The sequence below is a fragment of the Thamnophis sirtalis genome, unplaced genomic scaffold (assembly GCF_051295495.1).
Source record: "Thamnophis sirtalis isolate CommonGarterSnake01/CBP01778 unplaced genomic scaffold, rThaSir2_p1.2 scaffold_14, whole genome shotgun sequence".
In the NCBI taxonomy this organism is placed as follows: Eukaryota; Metazoa; Chordata; class Lepidosauria; order Squamata; family Natricidae; genus Thamnophis; species Thamnophis sirtalis.
Window position 1 is genome coordinate 13026269 of NW_028261394.1, and position 18638 is coordinate 13044906.

General features: G+C 47.3%; 1 protein-coding gene across 2 annotated transcripts in view; it reads left to right on the forward strand.

The window, feature by feature from the left end:
• ANKS3 (ankyrin repeat and sterile alpha motif domain containing 3) overlaps positions 1 to 17811 on the forward strand; it is a 33180-nt gene extending 15369 nt beyond the window's left edge. For both annotated transcript variants that reach the window (XM_087728554.1, XM_087728555.1), the window contains 9 exons: positions 1786 to 1898; positions 4312 to 4479; positions 5043 to 5167; positions 7121 to 7262; positions 8028 to 8200; positions 9232 to 9317; positions 11038 to 11121; positions 12432 to 12526; positions 14667 to 17811. In XM_087728554.1, coding sequence (XP_087584680.1) covers positions 1786 to 1898; positions 4312 to 4479; positions 5043 to 5167; positions 7121 to 7262; positions 8028 to 8200; positions 9232 to 9317; positions 11038 to 11121; positions 12432 to 12514 — 974 coding nt within the window. In that variant the 3' untranslated portion in view covers positions 12515 to 12526; positions 14667 to 17811. The remainder of the gene's footprint in view (positions 1 to 1785; positions 1899 to 4311; positions 4480 to 5042; positions 5168 to 7120; positions 7263 to 8027; positions 8201 to 9231; positions 9318 to 11037; positions 11122 to 12431; positions 12527 to 14666) is intronic.
• The last annotated feature ends 827 nt before the right edge of the window (positions 17812 to 18638 follow it).

Here is an 18638-nt window from a genome sequence, read left to right on the forward strand (position 1 = left end):
CTGTTGCCAGCACTGCCTATACTGGCTACCTGTTCGTTCATTCTCTCCCTCTCCCTCCCTCCCTCCCTCCCTCTCTCTCTCTCTCTTCCTCTCTCTCTCCCTCCCTTCCTCCCCCTCCCACCCTCACCCCCTACTCTTCCTACCGTGTTTTCCCCAAAAATAAGACAGGGTCTTATTTTCTTTTGGCCCCTGAAAAAAGTGCTTGGTTTTATTTTCGGGGAGGTCTTATTATTTTTGAGGTGCAGGAGGCAGCGAGCGTGGTCACCTCATGGCTGCTGCTGTGTTGCAGTATTTTCAGGATGGGCTTATTTTAGTGCATGCGCTCAAAAGCCCAATTGGGCTTATTATCCGGAGAGGTCTTATTTTCAGGGAGAAGAGGGTATTTTCTCCACAACAATATTGTGAGGTGAGTTGGGCTGAGAAAGAGGGGCTGGCCCAAAATTACCCAGCTGGCTTTCATGCCTGAGGCAGGGCTAGAACTCACTGTCTCCTGATGATTGGCCCCAAATCACTGATCTGGCTTTCACGCCTGAGGTGGGACTAGAACTCACTGTCTCCTGGTTTCCAGGCCAGCATCTTAAACAGTCAACCAAACTAGTTCAGCTTTGTTTTTGATGTTAGGGCTGACTGCGACCCCATAGTTTAGATCAGTGTTTCTCAACCTTGGCAACTTGAAGATGTCTGGACTTCAACTCCCAGAATTCCCCAGCCAGCATTCGCTGGCTGGGGAATTCTGGGAGTTGAAGTCCGGACATCTTCAAGTTGCCAAGGTTGAGAAACACTGGCTTAGATAATCTAATTTTGACATTTCTTTTGCTTCTCTTATTCACTGTTGAAAAAGCTAGAGAACTTGAAAGTTGCCAGCATGCATCTCTAATAAAATCTGCAACCTGGCAATCTATTTTGAAAGTAATCAAAAGGGCTATGAAAAAGACATTTGTACGCCAAACTCAGCACAATTTACATCTGGTGAATACATCAAAATGCATTACAACAGCCACATTTTTTTTCAGAATACTGAAGTTCATAGTGAAAAATATAATCATCATCATCTTTTAACGGGTTCACCGACAAATGCGCGCTCGACAAAAGCGCGCCCGACAAAACCGCGGCGAGAAAACCGCAAGGTCGAAATCGCGCCCACAGAAGGGTGCCGACAAATGCACGCCGACAAAAGCGCGCCATCAACAAACAACGCGAAAACAATGTAATAACCCTAAACCTAACCCTAAGCCTTACCCAAACCCTTACCTTAACCCTAATCGCGCTTTTGTCAACACGCATTTGTTGGCGCCCTTTTGTGGGTGCGATTTCGAACTCGTGCTTTTGTCGGCGCGCTGTTGTTGAGCGCGCATTTGACGGGTCACACTTTTAACAACCCCATAATCCCTTGCATCGGGGTGGAGTCTGGACAACTAAATGGAGCTGAGTGTTTAATTCGTAATTTAATAAATTTATATGCCGCCCAATCCCGTAGGACTCCGGGCGGCTAGTTTGCTGGCTGGATGCCTTTCCTATCACCAGTGGGGAGTTATATTCAGCAGATATATTCCCATCGTGCCCAGAGAGAGAAATATCTACCTCTACCTAGGCTTGAACTCACAACCTCCTGACTGTGAGGCGAGAGTTCTACCTCTAGGCCACCACACCGCTCCTCGGTGAAAGATATAATACTGACCTAAAATTGTGAGATTTGCTCCTTGTTTTGTCAGTATCTGAATATAGAAAGGTTGCCCCTCCATTGGGTCTGAAACTGTCTTCTTCTGTCACTCCTCGCTATTTCAGAAGAGAATTCCTTCTTCACAAATGACGTGGCAGTCATCAAGACCAGCAGTAGCAGTGAAGGCCTGGCCAGAACTGTGGGCATCAGCAGCGAGGGCTCCTTAGAGAGCAATGAGGTAGAGAACCTGCAACACATGGGCGATCTTGGGTGGATTCGGGAGCTAAATGTCCGGGTTCCATATTGCATCCAAAAGTAAATCAGAGTCCAAGGCAAAGTATTGCTCAAAGTTCCAATTGATTAAGAGAGCCATGTTGCCACATCTGGGAAAACCCGAATCTGAAAGCTTCCCAGTTTTCCCCACCCAGTTGAAAGTTGAAGACCTTGCTCCCATACCCACAAGTCCCATCGCATGGTCCAATCTCCCACTGCCATGCTGGCAGTTCCACCCATCCAGTTCCGGTCAGGTGCAGAGGTGTAGAGACAAAGGATGACCTTGGCTTTCTAGAAAGGATTTTGTTATGGCTACATAGCATCTAACTCCGTACAATCCCCCCCTCCCATTTTCCCACAATAGAAAAGGCATAGTAAAATAATAGAAAATGTGGCAGGCCAAAGATCCAAAAGAAAAGATGGTTGCAGGCCTGACACTAAGCAGAATTGGGCCTCGGGTGAGGGGACATCCCCCCCTTGAAGATAACCCCCCCTCCCAGAAGAGAACAGCACTAGATTGAGAAGGCCAATTTTATCTTAGTTGCCAAGGAAACGTCATGTGTCTTCGTGTAGTTACTGGGAATTCAACTTGACTCAAAGGTGTTTTAAGTGGAAAACAAATACATATTCTTGGGCGGAAAAAAGAGCCATAGTGGTGCAGTCGTTAGAATGCAGTACTGGAGGTTAACTCACTGCCCGCTGCCATGAGTTCAATCCTGATCGGCTCAAGATTGACTCAGCCTTCCACCCTTCCGAGGTTGGGAAAATGAGGACCCAGATTGTTGGGGGCCAAGAGGCTGACTCTGTAAACCGCTTAGAGAGGGATGTAAAGCACTGTAAAGCGGTATATAAGTCCAAGTGCTATTGTTAATACTTGGAACAGACCTTGGTGATCTTCTAGTCCAATGCCCTGCTCAAGCAGGAGACCCTCTAGCATCCTGTTCTGACCCCCCTCGTTCCACACCAAAGCACACTCCCAGCCAAAGATACTTTATGCAATTTATTAACAGACAGACAGGTCCTTGGCAGCAAACCGGCACAGACAAGCTTGGGCAGCAATCCAGCACAGATAAGCCATGGCAGCAATCCAGCCTGCCAAGCTCACAAAAATGTTCTCCAACATTTGTTCCTGCGTTGACTTCTGCAAGAGGGGCGTGTGCACAAGCAGTCTTTTTATAGTCTGAAGAGGAGCCTAATGACCACCAGCTGAGTGCAATTACCTCCTGTAGCTGCACAACTGTTCCTGATGCCTATTAGCTCTTCGGTGCTGGGCATCCAGGAACAACTCACTGCTGACCTCAGGCTCACACTCCCTTGTCTCCTCCCCACTGGTCCAAGGCTCAGGCACCTCATGGTGGCTAACCAGCCTCTCTGTGCCCTGCTCGGAGTTGGAACCCTGTCCAGGGTCCTCCACATCCTCCAGAGCCGACTCATGGGGCCCCTCGCTATCGAAGTCTGGTGGCAGCTCCAACGGCTCCTGCTGGGCCACAACAGCATCCCAAACAAATGGCTGTCCAGTCTCTTCTTAAAAACCTCCAGTGTTGGAGCACCCACAGCTTCTGAAGGCAAGCTGATTAATTGTTCTGGGGATTTCTTCTCAGTTCTAGATTGGTCCTCTCCTTCATTAGTTTCCATCAGCTACTTCTTGTCTGACCTAAGAATTGGTTGACCCCTTCTTCTTTGTGACAGCTCCTCAAATATTGGAACACTGCTATCAGGTCACCTCTAGTCCCTTTTCATGAAACTGGAAGTACACTGACATTGAAGTTGCTCCTTGAGAAGAAACCTAATTCTTTTTCTACTTGTGATAATAAAAAAGTGACGATGTGTGGAAGCTTCTGAAGTTGTTAACAATTGACCTTTGGTCATGGAGGAGGTCCTGTCATATTTATCTAACCTGTGTTTTGAAGAAGACTGCTTTCGCTGGGCTTATCCTCTGTCTGTAAGGCCTGCAGCCATATTTTCTTGTGGATCTTCTGCCATACTTTCTATTATTCTATGATGTTCAATTGTGGGAAAATGGGAGGGGGGATTGTACAGAGTTAGATGCTATGTAGCCATAACAATATTCTTTCTAGAAAGCCAAGGTCATCCCTTGTCTCTGCAGCTCTGCACCTGGCCGGAACTGGATGGGTGGACCTGCCAACATGGCAGTGGGAAATTGGACCATGTGATGGACTTGTGGGTGTGGGGGCAAGATCTTGAACTTTCAACTGGGTGGGGAAAACCGGGAAGCTTTCAGATTCGGGTTTTCCAAGATGTGCCAACGTGGCTCTCTTAATCAATTGGAACTTTGAGGAATCCTTTGCCTTGGACTCTGATTTAATTTTGGATGCTATTTGGAACCCTGACATTGTCCTTCTTCTCACTGTGTGCAGGATTCTGACTCAGCAGCCAAGTCCTCCAGCCGAAAACATGCCAAGAGTTCTATGAAGGCCAAGAATCGCTATGGCAACAGTGACACTCACTGGCCTTGGAAAGCCAAGGCCTCAGCTCAACACCACGGCCCATCTAATGATGAGACCCCCTCCTGCGCTGGACCACAGGTAACTCTCAAGCCCAACTAAGCTAGCCAATACAGGAAAGAAGAACCATTTTGGATTTCTGGGTTGTTTCTATTGGTAGCTGGTTATCATAGGAGAATTTTGAGAATCTGCCAAAACAATTCTCCATGTCCAAGTATACCTAGAACCGTGTTTCTCAACCTTGGCGTCTTTTAAATTGTGGACTTTGACTCCCAGAATTTCCCAACTATTATGCTGACTGGAGAATTCTGGGAGTTGGATGTTGTAAGAGAATCTTGAGAATCTTTCCAATTCATTCTAGATATACCTAGAACAGTGTTTCTCAACTGTGGCAATTTTAAGGTCTATGGACTTCAACTCCCAGAATTTTCATGCCGACTGGGGAATTCTGGGAGTTGGGTGTTACAAGAGAATCTTGAGAACCTTCCCAAATAATTATCCATTCTAGATATACCTGGAACTGTGTTTCTCAACCGTAGCAATTTTAAGGTCTATGGACTTCAATATATGGTCCCAACCAGTACTAAAAAGATTAGCAACCCACCACTGCTCCTGACTGTCTCTTTGCTTCTCCTGGGCTGTAGGACCTGGCCACCTTCCTAGACCAGATTGGCTGCCTGAAGTACTTGCAAATCTTTGAGGAGCAAGATATTGACCTCCGCATCTTCTTGACTTTAACGGAGAGTGACCTAAAAGAGATAGGCATCACGTAAGTGGATTTTTATGCTGAGGATTGGACCCAGAACCATGCAGCTTTCCTACCAGAGAGCCTATCCCTCAATGCTTCACATCTTCAGTTTTGGCCCTGCATGTCCATTACCAATAGAGAGTCTGGTTGCGTTCATTAAAAAATAAATAAATAGATGCATCTCAAAAAGAAATACTGTTGATGCTTCAGTGTATTCAGGAAGCTATGATAAAGGAACCATTGGGAGACGAAGGACAGTGATACATGACAGAGATGTGAGATTGGGAAATTCTCCGCAAATGATAGCGAAAAATGTACGAGAAATCCAAGAAATAGAGGAGAAAGTAGGAAGAGTAGAGGAAGGAATAGAGGAGACAAATCAACAAACGATGCAAACAGATAAAGATGAGGAAGAGATAGTAAAAATTCCTGAAACGGAACAAGCAAACTACGCTTTAAGAGCTCAAAATATAGAAGAGGACAAAGAGAAGGAACTCCCAGCAGTGAGGAAAGATTCATTGATGGGCATGCTGGAGATTCGACAGCGAGAAATAGATGTAGAAGCAGATGAAATATTTAGACTAAATAAGAGTGATGTAAGGAGATGCAAGACCCCAAGGGAGGAGTAAGGGAGATTGGAGTTGAAATACAAAAAAGGGCAAGAGAGGATGGATAGCTATAGAATGCTTCTTAATATAAGATTTCCTTAAACAAGAGTTAGAAAAAGGGGTAGAAATTAGAAATGGGGAGAATATTACTTGGTACGATATATTGCTATATAATACAGGTATACTACAATTAACATGTAGATGCAAATGTTAGAAGCTGAAAGACTATTATCAGATATACTTGAATTATTGTCATTAGTATTGAGCATAAAGTAAATTGATTGATTATTATTTCAACTATTATCATTAATATCAGAATTATTACCATTATTTTGTAAACCTAAAATGACGCAGGCAATACACTGTTCATTAAGCACCTATGTATATTTAAGACAGGGGTGGGTTCCTGCCAGTTCTAACTTCTTTTATGGAAGTGGTTCCACAAATCTACCGTGCCGTTTAGAACCCGATCCAGCGCCCTTCTCCCTCCCGTCCGCGCCACACTTTCCCCGCCCGCCACTCACTGATTGGCTGGCTCACCAGTCGCCCTGCCCGCCTCTAAACCTTAAAGTCTTAAAGCTGTCAGGTTTGAACATCCCTGGTTTTTTTTTCTAAAGGGTTAGGGGTGCAAGGGTCTTATAACCCGACAGCTTTAAGACTTGCACACTTCAGTGCCAGAGTTCCTGAGCCAACATGACTGGAGGAGGAATTCTGGGAGTTGAAGTCCACAAGTCTTAAAGCTCTCAAGTTTCAACACCCCTGGTGGTTCTTTTCTAAAGGGTTAAAGGTGCAAGGGTCTTGTAACTTGACAGCTTTAAAACTTGTGTGCTTCAAATGCCAGAGTTTCTGAGCCAACATTTTGGTTGCTAAGCAAGAGCGTTGTTAAGTGAGTTTCACCACATTTTACAAGTTGGCCATGTCCACCTAGTTGCATGACTGCCAAGCCACTCCCACTCAGTCACATGGCTGGCAAGCCACTCCCACCCAATCATATGGCTGGCAAGCCACTCCCACAAAGCAGGCCACACCTACAGAACAGGTTCTAAAATTTTTTGAAACCCACCACTGATTTAAGGGGAGAAAATGGATAAATAAACTTTATGAATGAATGAATGAATGAATGACTGAATGAATGAATGAATGAATGAATGAATGAATGAATGAATGAATGAATGAATGAATGAATGAATGAATTGTATTTGACTAAAGGTGTCACTGTATGCAGCAACCTTCTGGACATGCTTGGTGCCAAGCGGGTCTGTGTGGGGGAAGAGCCCAGTCCAACCAACAAGAGGCTGCTTTGTTGGGCCTGCAAACAATTCTGGTGGGAGCTTTCCTGCTGATTCATGCTTACTTTCCCCTGTAGGCTCTTTGGACCAAAAAGGAAGATGACCTCCGCCATTGCCCGATGGCACAGCAGTGCCCGGCCACTGAATGATGCCCTTGAGCTGGCCTATGCCGACCGCCTGGAAGCCGAAATGCAAGAATTGGCCATCCAGCTTCACAAGGTGAAGCACCCAACTCTTCTAGCGCCTTTGGAAGGAGATGAAGGATGCTTGGTTGGCACCCCAGTGGGGATGCCTAAATGTCGGTTGGGTGCCTCCTTGGTTTAAGCCCCCAAAGTACTAAGAGAGTGAGGTTGAAATGCTGGTCCTTCAAAGTCAGAGGAAGTCCAGCAGATGAAAAGATGGTGGGAGTGGATTTAGTGTGAAGAGTTAAAAGCTCCAACAGATTTTGGGTGACGTAGAACAAACTCAAGACCCAGGGGCCGAATCCGTTTTGTGGGGTGCTGAAATCTTAGGCTGCCCTGGAAACAGTTGAAGTCCGCGGCCCTCCGGGCTCCATTTTCAGCTGGGACAGCCTCCTGCAGTCCTCTGCCAGCGAAAGTGGAGCTTGAGGAGGATCGGGTTTTGCTGGCAGAGGGCTACAGGAGGTCATCCTAGGCAAAAACAGATCTCGCCAGGGCTGTGCATGCCCCCCTCCCCCCAAGCTCTGTTTTTGCTGGTAGAGGGCTGCAGGAGGCCATCCCAGCTGAAAACTGAGCTAGGGAGCAGAGCCCTCGGGACACAGGGATCCCCAATGCAAGTGATGTCATGCTGGCCATGCTCCCCCCCCCCCACCGAGGTCAAACACAAGCCCTCAGTGAAATTGAGTTTCACACCCCTGACATTGAACATCGTGAGAGTTTGAAGGAACCTGCTCTGGTTGCACACAAAGCACTGGACTCTGGTCTCTTTTTTTTTCTCTCTCTCTCTCTCTCTCTTTCCTTGCAGAGGTGTGAGGAAGTCAAAGGGCTGAAAGGACAGGTGAGCCAGGAGCAGGAGCTGCGAGCGGTGGTGGAGAGCTGCCTCATGGAGCAGGACGTGGCCTGGAGCAATGCCCAGGCTCAGCTCCAAGAAGTCCAGGGCGTCAACAGAAGTGCTGGGCTCCTCCTGGAACAGATGCGGTGAGGGAGCCTTCAAGTCTTTTTGGGAGACAGAATTTCCAGGGCCAAACAAGATGGTTGTAAAAGCGAATTGCGCCTGATTTTACAACCTTCTTTTGCCATGGGTGTCAAGCCAATCTCTGCAGTTGTTAAATGAATCCTGCAGTTGTTAAGCAAATCCGTCTCCCCCCCTAATTGACTTGCAGAAGCTGTCTGGGAAAGTGATAAATGGTGATCATACGATCCCAGGATTCTACAACGGTTGTAAATACATGTTGGTTGGTTGCCTGAAATTTGATCACATGACCGTGGGGATGCTGTGACGGTCATAAATGTGAGGAACAATCCTAAGGCACTTTTTTCAGTACCCTTGTAATATGAAACAATTGCTAAATGAATGGTTGTAAGTGTCGTAGCTCGCCAGTGGCCAGTGGAGTCCTGGAGTCTGGGGAAGGCTCTGTTGAGGGCTCTGTGTTGGAGGCAGAGAGGGATCCAGGGCCATCCGACAGTTATCAGCTGCCTTCAGAGTCAGACATCAGTGAGGCAGAAGAACAGCTGGAGCCTGTTCCCAGTGTGCATATGCAGAGAGTTGCCAGACGAAGGGAACAGCTAAAGAACAGGGGTCGACTTGGGAGTAAGGCCAGAGGTGGATGATGAATGGCCCCTCTCAGAGGAAACAAAAGAGGAGCAAAAGGGGAGTGGAGTTTGCAGGAGACAATTAGTTCACTTAATTGGTTCGTGACTCTCCGAGACTCCTTGCCAAGTTTTGCAGATATCGGCCTGGCAGCTCTCCACGCCAGAGGTCTGTGACTGTAAATCCTCCCTCGAAAGACTTTGCTGGAGGTGAATGAGCAGAATTCAGTCAGTTAATAAAAGGGTTTTTTGTCGGGACAAGGAGTTTGCTTCAGGCTCTTGGGAAGCCTGAAGAACAGTGAGTCGAGGACTATCTATAATCCTTCTATGAGAACAATATGGTTTCTTCTGCTTCTGTGCCTCTGTGTGTGATTTTCTTTCATAGAAATCTCTTGATATCCTTCTGGTTTCTTTTTAAGGGCCTGTCAGGCAGAGCTGGCTTCCCGGATCAACCAGGAGCAGACAGTCAGCCAGGGATTGGCGATCAAAGCAAAATTAGGAGCCAGTAAGTAGGGGATGCACTGTTCATGACCAAGAAGCTGTCTTCCCCCTCTTTCTCTCACACACTGTATCTGAGCTAAGTTTCCTCTTACTCCTGTGGAATCCATCCCTCCCCTCTTCAGAACCCACTTCCTGCCTATATTCTTCACACATCTTGGGACCAGCTCTCCTTTTTCCCCTATTCATCCTGGGCGTCATGGTGGCGCAGTATTGCAGGCTAATTATTCTGACTGCCAACTGTAATTCAGTTCTCACTGATTCAAGGTTGACTCGGCTTTCCATCCTTTCGAGGTGGGTAAAATGAGGGCGCAGATTGTTGAGGGCAAGAGGCTGACTCTGTAAACCTCTTAGAGAGGGCTGTGAAGTGGTATATATAAGTCTAAGTGCTATTACTATGTCCTTCCTTCCTTCCGTCCATCAGTCTGTCCATCCTTGACAGTGGTTAGAATGCAGTATAGAAGGTTGATTCTGCCAGTAGTTTAAATCTCACCAGGCTGACGGTTGACTCAGCCTTCCATCCTTCCGAGGTGGGTAAAATGAGAACCCAGATTGTTGGGGGCAAGAGGCTGACTCTGTAAATCGCTTAGAGGAGGCTGTAAAAGCACTATGAAATGGTATATAAGTCCAATTGCTAGTGCTATCTATCTACTTCTCTTATCTATCATATTGATCTATCATTGCCGGTCGGTCGGTCTGTCTGTCTGTCTGTCTGTCTGTCTGTCTGTCTGTCTGTCTGTCTATCTATCTATCTATCTATCTATCTATCTATCTAGTTATCTATCTCCTATCTGTCACTTTATCCATCTATCTCCGTCTGTCTGTCTGTGTCTGTCTGTCTGTCTATCTATCTATCTATCTATCTATCTATCTATCTATCTATCATCTTTCTTATCTATCTATCCTATCTGTCAATCTTTATCCATCCATCTCCATCTGTCTGTCTGTCTCTCTATCTATGTATCATCTATCATCTATCTAGCCGCGGTGGTTCAGTGGTTAGAGTACAGTACTGCAGGCTGCTACTTCTGTCTGCTGACTGCCTGCACTTTGGCAGTTCAAACCTCACCAGGCTTAAGGTTGACTCAGCCTTCCCTCTTTCCGAGGTGTGTAAAATGAGGACCCAGATTGTTGGGGAAAAGAGGCTGACTCTGTAAACCGCTTAGAGAGGGCTGGAAAAGCATTATGAAGCGGTATATACCGTAAGTCTAAGTACTATTGCTACTGCTGTCCTAATATTTTCCTACTTTTCTTAGGGCAAACCAGCTGAATTGTTTCTCCCCCCCCCCCTAAAAATAAAGATGTACTCTGTTTCCTCTATATCTCTTAGTTACTACAAGATATGGAATAGGTGGTATAAGTAGCTTGAAAGGAGTTGTAAAATCAATGCACAAGGAACACATAGAAACACAATGAAAAGAGATGGCATATATTTAGAAAGCAATGAGAAAGTAGACAAAGAAGAATATGTATGAAATAATAGAATGGAAAATGGAAAACCTGAAATCAGAAAAAAGAAATACTGATAACAGAAAGCTGTAAAAGGGTAATTGTGATTTTAATGTTTGGAAAATGTCAAGCCTAAAAATTTAATTAAAAAAATAATAATAATAAAAATAAAGATGTGGCTCTGCTTTGCCTGAAATTGGGAAAGGGATTTCCCTCATGTCCGTGTCATCTACGAGGCTGGCTTGAATTAATGCTGCTGATTTCTTTCTCGATCTTAGGCCCCGAAGGATGGTCACCTACCTTGAAGGCCCTTAGCCTGCCTGAGCTGGCAGCTCTTCTGGAGGAATGTGTGGGGGAAATGGGTAAGGTTAATACAGGCAGTTGTCTTCTCCTTGATCTGATCAGCATGACATGCCAATGGTTGCTATCAAAGGGAAATAGATGTAGGACAGGGGTGTCAAACTCAAGGCCCGGGGCTAAATCCGGCCTGCGGGGTGCTTAGATCTGGCCTGCGGGGCCGCCCTGAAAGCAGAAAAGGACCAATCTGTGGGGCCTCTGCCAGCAAAAACAGAGCTCAGGAGGGCCACGCCCAGCTCCCCCCAATCCCTCTGAGCTTCCATTTTCACTGGCAGAAGGCTGCAGGAGGCCGTCGCAGCCGAAAACAGAACTCGGGAGCCCGTTTTCTCTGGCAGAGTGTTCAGGCTACCATAGGCACCCCGACACGCGTGATGTTGATCTGGCCACGCCCACCCTGGCCCCCTGAGGTCAAAGACAACCCTGATGCAGCCCTCAATGAAATCGAGATTGACACCCCTGATGTGTAGGAGAAGAGCAGGCAAGAGGTAAGGGAGGCAGAGTTAAATGTGTCATCAGCTTAGAATCCTTGCCTTGCCGCAAATGATCCGAGCTCAGTCCTGCTTGAATTCTGTTGATCCTTATCTGGCACCAGTTCAGATTTGAACTTTAGTTGACTAGCAACTAGGCTTCAGCAATAAATCCTTCTGACTTGCCACTTAACCTATGGTGCTGATCAGTGGAGAAATTCAAAAAATTTCCTTACCCATTCTGTGGGCATGGCTTGATGGGCATGGCTTGGTGGTCATGTGGGTGGGCGTGGCTTGGTAGCCATGTGACCGAGTAGGCTTGGCTGCAAAAGCTCAGAAATCCAACTATCACACTTTACACAAAAATAGCACAAAAGCTGCACAACTGACTCACACACAATGTAACAGCAGCTCAATTTCGCACAAAATGCCCCCCTGCAACAAGCAGGAACCTTATAGGGTTTTACAGAGAGCTCAAAAACCAACTATCACACTTGACACAAAAATAGCACAAAAGCTGCACAACTGACTCGCACACAATGTAACAGCAGCTCGATTTCACACAAAATGCTCTCTTGCAACAAGCAGGAACCTCACAGACAATCAGGGACAGCTGGTCATTGGAAGTTTTTTTTTAACTTTTTAAAGCATTTTTTTACTACTTGTTCAGGCGAATGATACCGGTTCAGGGCAAACTGGCCCGAACCGGTAGCATTTCACCCCTGATGCTGATCCTTTGCACCTGATGATAATGGAACACGGGACAACTTCCCTGAGCTAGCTTGCTTGCCTGCCATAGTGGAAGTTTTCCCAACCCTTGTGGTAACTGAGCTGTTTCGTCTCTCTAGGGACAACTCTCTCTTCTGTCAACCGTAGCCTTGAGAGGCTACAACGTCCAGAGAAGGGGAAGGCTGTCCACAAACACCCCTAGCGGTAGAGGAAGGTAAGTGAGGAGCAAATAGCCCCCAAGATTGAGAGTGGATGTTGGTGTGTAAAAAACATTGTGGTCTTCAAGGCCAAGAGAACGCCTTGGAGACCTTTGGTTGACCATTCTGGGAAACGAGAAGCTTCCCAGATACAGCAGGCAGTCCTCAACCTAGGACCAAAATTTCTGTGGTTTGCCTGGCTCCTGCCCACTTAGAAGTTTGAAAGCATGCAAATGCGAGTAGAAAAAGTGGTACCACTTCGGTGGGGAGGAAACAAAATACTGTGATGTCATTCTGGCTGCATGACTGTGGAAATGTCTTCAGACAGCGCTGGCTCATGGCCTCGAAATGGAGATGAGCGCCATCCATGACCAATAGCAATAGCACTTAGACTTATATCCCACTTCACAGAGCTTTACAGCCCTTTCTAAGCGGTTTACAAAGTCAGCCTCTTGCCCCCAACAATCTGGGCTCCTCATTTTACCCACCTTAGAAGGATGGAAGGCTGAGTCAACCTTGAGCCTGTCAGAATCGAACTGCTGGCAGTCAGCAGAGTTAGCCTGCAATACTGCATTCTAACCACTGCGCACCATGGATGGATGGATGGATGGATGGATGGATGGATGGATGGATGGATGGATGGATGGATGGATGGATGGAAGGAAGGAAGGAAAGGAAGGAAGGAAGGAAGGAAGGAAGGAAGGAAGGAAGGAAGGAAGGAAGGAAGGAAGGAAGGAAGGAAGGGCAATAGCACTTAGACTTATATGCCGCTTCACAGGGCTTTTACAGCCCTCTCTAAGCGGTTTACAGTCAGCATCTTCCCCCAACAATCTGGTTCTTCATTTTACCCACCTCGGAAGGCTGAGTCAACGTTGAGCCTGGTGAGATTCGAACTGCTGAACTGCAGTCAGCCAGCAGTCAGCAGACTAATGGAATAAAATCTGCAGGAACTCCTTCCTTTCCCTTCCTTCCCTTCTGTTTAGGGAAGGAAATATCTCTGAAACAGTGACCCAAAGGTTCATGGGTTGTCCAGTTATTACATTAACTTTTTGTACGTTGGGTTTCTGAATCGCATCAAGCCATCTGTGGCTTATTTGTGGTTCAGCCGAGGTGAAATTCGATCACCTTGGCCCGGCTCGGGTGAGGCGGTAGGGATGATTTGCAGTGGTTTGCCGAGCCAGTAAAAATTGCCCCTGGCACCCCACCCGGTTGCCGCTCATCTCTTCCGGCTGCTTGACCCGCCCACCCAATTCGAATGTTTCTCCCTCCATTCACAACAAAGCTGCTGCAGCCTGTCCCTTTAAGATAGTCCCTGGGAGGGCGGGGGCTGCGGGGGGGGGGGACGGCAGTAAAGAAAGCAGCAGCTTTGCGTGAATGGAGGGAGAAACGTTTGGATTCTCTCTGCCACAGAATTAATGTTAAATGCAGCAGAGAGAATCCATACATTGTAGCCTGTCCCTTTAAGATAGTCCCTGGGAGGGCGGGGGCTGCGGGGGGGACGACAGTAAAGAAAGCAGCAGCTTCGCGTGAATGGAGGGAGAAACGTTTGGATTCTCTCTGCCACAGAATTAATGTTAAATGCAGCAGAGATAATCCATACATTGTAGCCTGTCCCTTTAAGATAGTCCCCGGGAGGGAGGGGGCTGCAGGGGGGGGGACAATAAAGGGAGCAGCAGCTTCGCTGTGAATGGAGGGAGAAACATTCAGGTTCTCTCTGCCGCAGAATTCAATGTTACGTGCAGCAGAGAGAATCGAAACATTTCTCCCTCCGTTCACAGCTGCTCCCTTTATAGTATCCCCCGACCTCCTCTCGTGTTCATACCCATATTTTTTTCTACCGGGTTCTGTGGGCGTGGCTTGTGGGGGGGGTAATATGACTGAGTGGGCGTGAGTGACATTGAATTGGCCACGCCCACTCAATCACAGAACCCACCCACCCCCAGTAAGCCATGCCCACAGACCTGGGTAGTGGTGGGGAATTGAATGTCACCCCTGGTTCAGACCAATGCGTGAATCCCCATTTATGCCTTGGAGAACTTTGGTCTCGATGGAATGTGAGATGTGCCCAGGGCCAAAGGCTGCCTCAAATAGCAGGGGCAGATGTTTGCTGGGGCAGATGTTTGCTCCTGTCCTGAAGCCATACCTCTCCTCTTGCAGACACGCTGACGTTGGGTGAACGTTCCACCCTGAAGCTGTGGTTGCCTGCAAGAGTGAAGCGAGTGCAAGTGACGGATCGGCGGCAGAGGCCGTCTCCAGTTAAGGGCCTCGGAATACGTCGCTGCCATCGGTGGCGAAGGAGGGCAGAACCACTGGATGGCACGCCTGCGGTGCTGAAGGAGGAACGCGGGTCGGATGATTCTGCAAAGCCTGGAGAACGTTGAACCCAGGAGCTCTCTAAAGCTTGGAAGTGCCAAGCAAGCAAGTTCATGTGAGCCCAGTTGTGGAGGACGTGGTTTTCTGTCTCTTAATAAGCAAGCAAGTATCATTGATACCAATATCTGAGGTTCTTTCTTCCTCCATCTCTGGGAGCTTAACGGGAAACATCACGGCAATAAAACTCTCAGCCTAAGGACTTCATCTTCTCTTGACGTAGAGGCCGAAAGAGTTTGCAATTCTCCCCTCTCTCAATTTTATCCTTTCTTTTCTCTTTCCAATCAAATGTGATTTTTTTTAAAAAAATAAAGTGGAAATGCTTATTTTACGCAGGAACAAAATGTACCCATGGGGGTCCCAAAGCCCACAATTTGAGATTATAGCCTCATGCTTGACGATGATGAGGTGGCTCCCCTTAGCAAAACTGGAGTTGTAAAATCTTCAGGCAGAACCAGGTCCTCTGGATTAGTTCCCCAAGAGCCAGAGATAACACCCAGGTCATAAAGAGTAGTAAACCTAGTGTAGGTAAGGTGGGGATGTCAAACTCGATTTCATTGAGGCCCGCATCGGGGTTGCGTTTGATCTCGCTCTCCACAACTGAGTTAAATTCATATGAGCTGCAGAGTCCCGGAAACGCAAACGAACATCTGGCCACGACCCACAAATGTCGCTTCCAGCCTGCTGTGCTAAATAGCCCCTCCCCCTGGTCCCATTAAGAGGGGGCGGGGGCTTTCCCCCAGGGGTGAAATCAACTTAGCTTTGCTACCAGTTTCGGAAAGGTGAGAGCACGCTCCTACTCCGCGCATGCGCAGGGCCTTCCACACATACGCAGAGCGCCAGAAAAATGGGCCATGATGATGTCCGGGCAGTTGGGCGGAGCCTGCTACCGAGCGCGCCCGCAAAGGAAAGTTGAACAGCAAGGGCAATTTAGATTAGAAAGCAAGAAATCCAACGATTCTAGCTAATGTAATCATACGTCACAGTTGATCATCGGAAATACTGGTTTACCCGAACCGGTAACATTTTTTTTATTATCAATTCAGGCGAACCGGTAGCATTTTTTACTACTGGTTCGGGCGAACCGGTAGCATTGCAACCCTGCTTTCCCCCATCAATCTGTCAGATCTCTGTCTCTCTGCCCTGCATGCTCTGGCATCTACCAAAGCCGGCAGCTCCTCCCCCTCTTCCTCCTCGGCCTGCGAGCTCTCCCCAGCGAGGCATGTTCAGCCGACAGCTCAAGGTCGGCAATACCAGGCATGCCAGGAATACTCTCATTCTCCCCCGAGGCCTCTGAGGAAGATGTGGAGGAGCCATCATCCACAGGAGACATCACAGGAGATCGGGGTCCCCTGTTCTAGAGCCTGTCTGGGATGGTGGAAGCGCTGATGGGAGGGAGCGAAGTGCCTTTTCATTACAGATATGACCATCTCACCAGACCTCGTATTTGCCAGAGATTTCAAGATGGTAGTGTCAGGCTTCCAAGTAAGATCCCCAACAAAAGAAGACTCCGAGACTTAAGTTTCCTCAAAGTCCCATTTTATTAGAGATGTCCTATTGGCACATCTGGGAAAACCCGAATCTGAAAGCTTCCAGATCTTCCCCTCCCAAACGAAAGTCCAAGCCTCTGCCCAGCACCCACATGTCCATCACATGGCCCAATCAAAGCATCGTCCCAACTGGAGATGCCTCCCAGTCACACCAATCCAGGTGCAGGGCAAGACGTCCTTGACTCTCTGAGAAAGGAATGTTATTGTGACTATATCTCTCTCCCATACTCCATATAATTCCCCCTCACATTTTCCCACAGCAATAAATGTGGCAGGCCTGAAGCCCCCAAAGCAAAAGATGGCTTTTAGTCCTGACATGTAGATTACGAAATTCAATGAACCGGGTTCCCTTCCTACAAATTGAATTGCACAGAACTGGCTTGGCTGCCATCAGCAGCAAGCTTTCGGGTGCTGCTCCTTGACATGTTCAACTAGTGCGGAAAGATTAGCCTGACCTTTAGAAAGATTCTCTGTTTGATCAGAAGGCTGATGCAGCCAAAGAGTGCCTTGGTTCATTGATTGGACTTCCCTCTCCGTTTCACCCCATTTCTGAAGTTTGCGGGGGACTCCTCCAGAGCAGAGGTGGCATTCAGCAGGTTCTGACCAGTTCTGGAGAACCGGTACCAGAAATTTGGAGTAGTTCGGAGAACCGGTAAATACCACCACTGGCTGGCCTTGCCCGCATCTATTCTCTACCTCCCGAGTCCCAGCTGATCAGGAGGGAATGGGGATTTTGCAGTATCCTTTCCCTGGAGTGGGGAGGGAATGGAGATTTTACAGTATCCTTCCCCTGGAGTGGGGAGGGAATGGAGATTTTACAGTATCCTTTCCCTGGAGTGAGGAGGGAATGGGGATTTTGCAGTATCCCTCCCTTGGAGTGGGGAGGGAATGGAGATTTTACAGTATCCTTTCCCTGGAGTGAGGAGGGAATGGGGATTTTGCAGTATCCTTTCCCTGGAGTGGGGAGGGAATGGAGATTTTACAGTATCCTTCCCCTGGAGTGGGGAGGGAATGGAGATTTTACAGTATCCTTTCCCTGGAGTGGGGAGGGAATGGAGATTTTACAGTATCCTTCCCCAGCCATGTCCACCAAACCACGCCCACAGAACCAGTAGTAAAAAAAATGAATCCCACCACTGCTCCAGAGTTCACAGCTGCTAACACTCCAGAGTTCATGGCTGCTAACCCTCATAGTTAAAGGGAGTTGGGTATATAATGTATTTTTTTTCAGTGCACGTCCTAAGCCTATTCCTCAGAAGTGATACAATATTTTAAAGAATGTACTTTGATTTTTTAAATAATTGTTATAGTCTGGTTTCTCTACGGATTATGTATACTGTACAACTTTTGTCTTTTATATTAAACATTGTGATTTTTTAAAATTATATCTGGCGAGATAGATCTTTATGGAACAGAAACCAATTTAAACCTTGTGCATGGCTGTACTACTTCCAACTGGAGGAGAAACTCAAAGGACACAACTTCCTTGTGTCAGGGTTCCAAATAACATCCAAAATTAAATCAGAGTCCAAGGCAAAGGATTGCTGAAAGTTCCAATTGATTAAGAGAGTCATGTTGGCACATCTGGGAAAACCCGAATCGGAAAGCTTCCTGGTTTTCCCTACCCAGTTGAAAGGTCAAGACCTTGCCCCCACACCCACAAGTCCATCCCATGGTCCAATCTCCCACTGCCATGTTGGCAGCTTCCACCCATCCAATTCTGGTCAGGTGCAGAGGTACAAAGACAAAGGATGACCTTGGGCTTCTAGAAAGAATATTGTTATGGCTACATATCATCTAACTCCGTACAATCCCCCCTCCCATTTCCCCACTATAGAAACAGCATAGTTCCTTCCCAAAAGGAACCTGGCTGCAGGCCTGACACCTTGCCCATCTGGTGACTTCTGGAGCTTTCAAAATGATCTCAGAGCCAAGGTAGACGGTAATCAGGATGTACAGGGCACGAGGATGGAGAAAAGTGGAAGCAGAGTTTCTAGCTTTGGATAGAGGTCTACAACCTTGGCGACTTTAAGACTTGTTGATGTCAATTCCCAGAATATCTCAGCCTGCCTTGCTGGCTGAAGAATTCTGGGAGTTGAAGCCCACAGATCGTAAAGTTGCCAAGATTGGAGACCCCTGGACTAGAATGTGTGTTTTTTTTCCTGTTACGCTAGCTACTCTTAAATATGCAGGGACTGTTTTGCAAAGA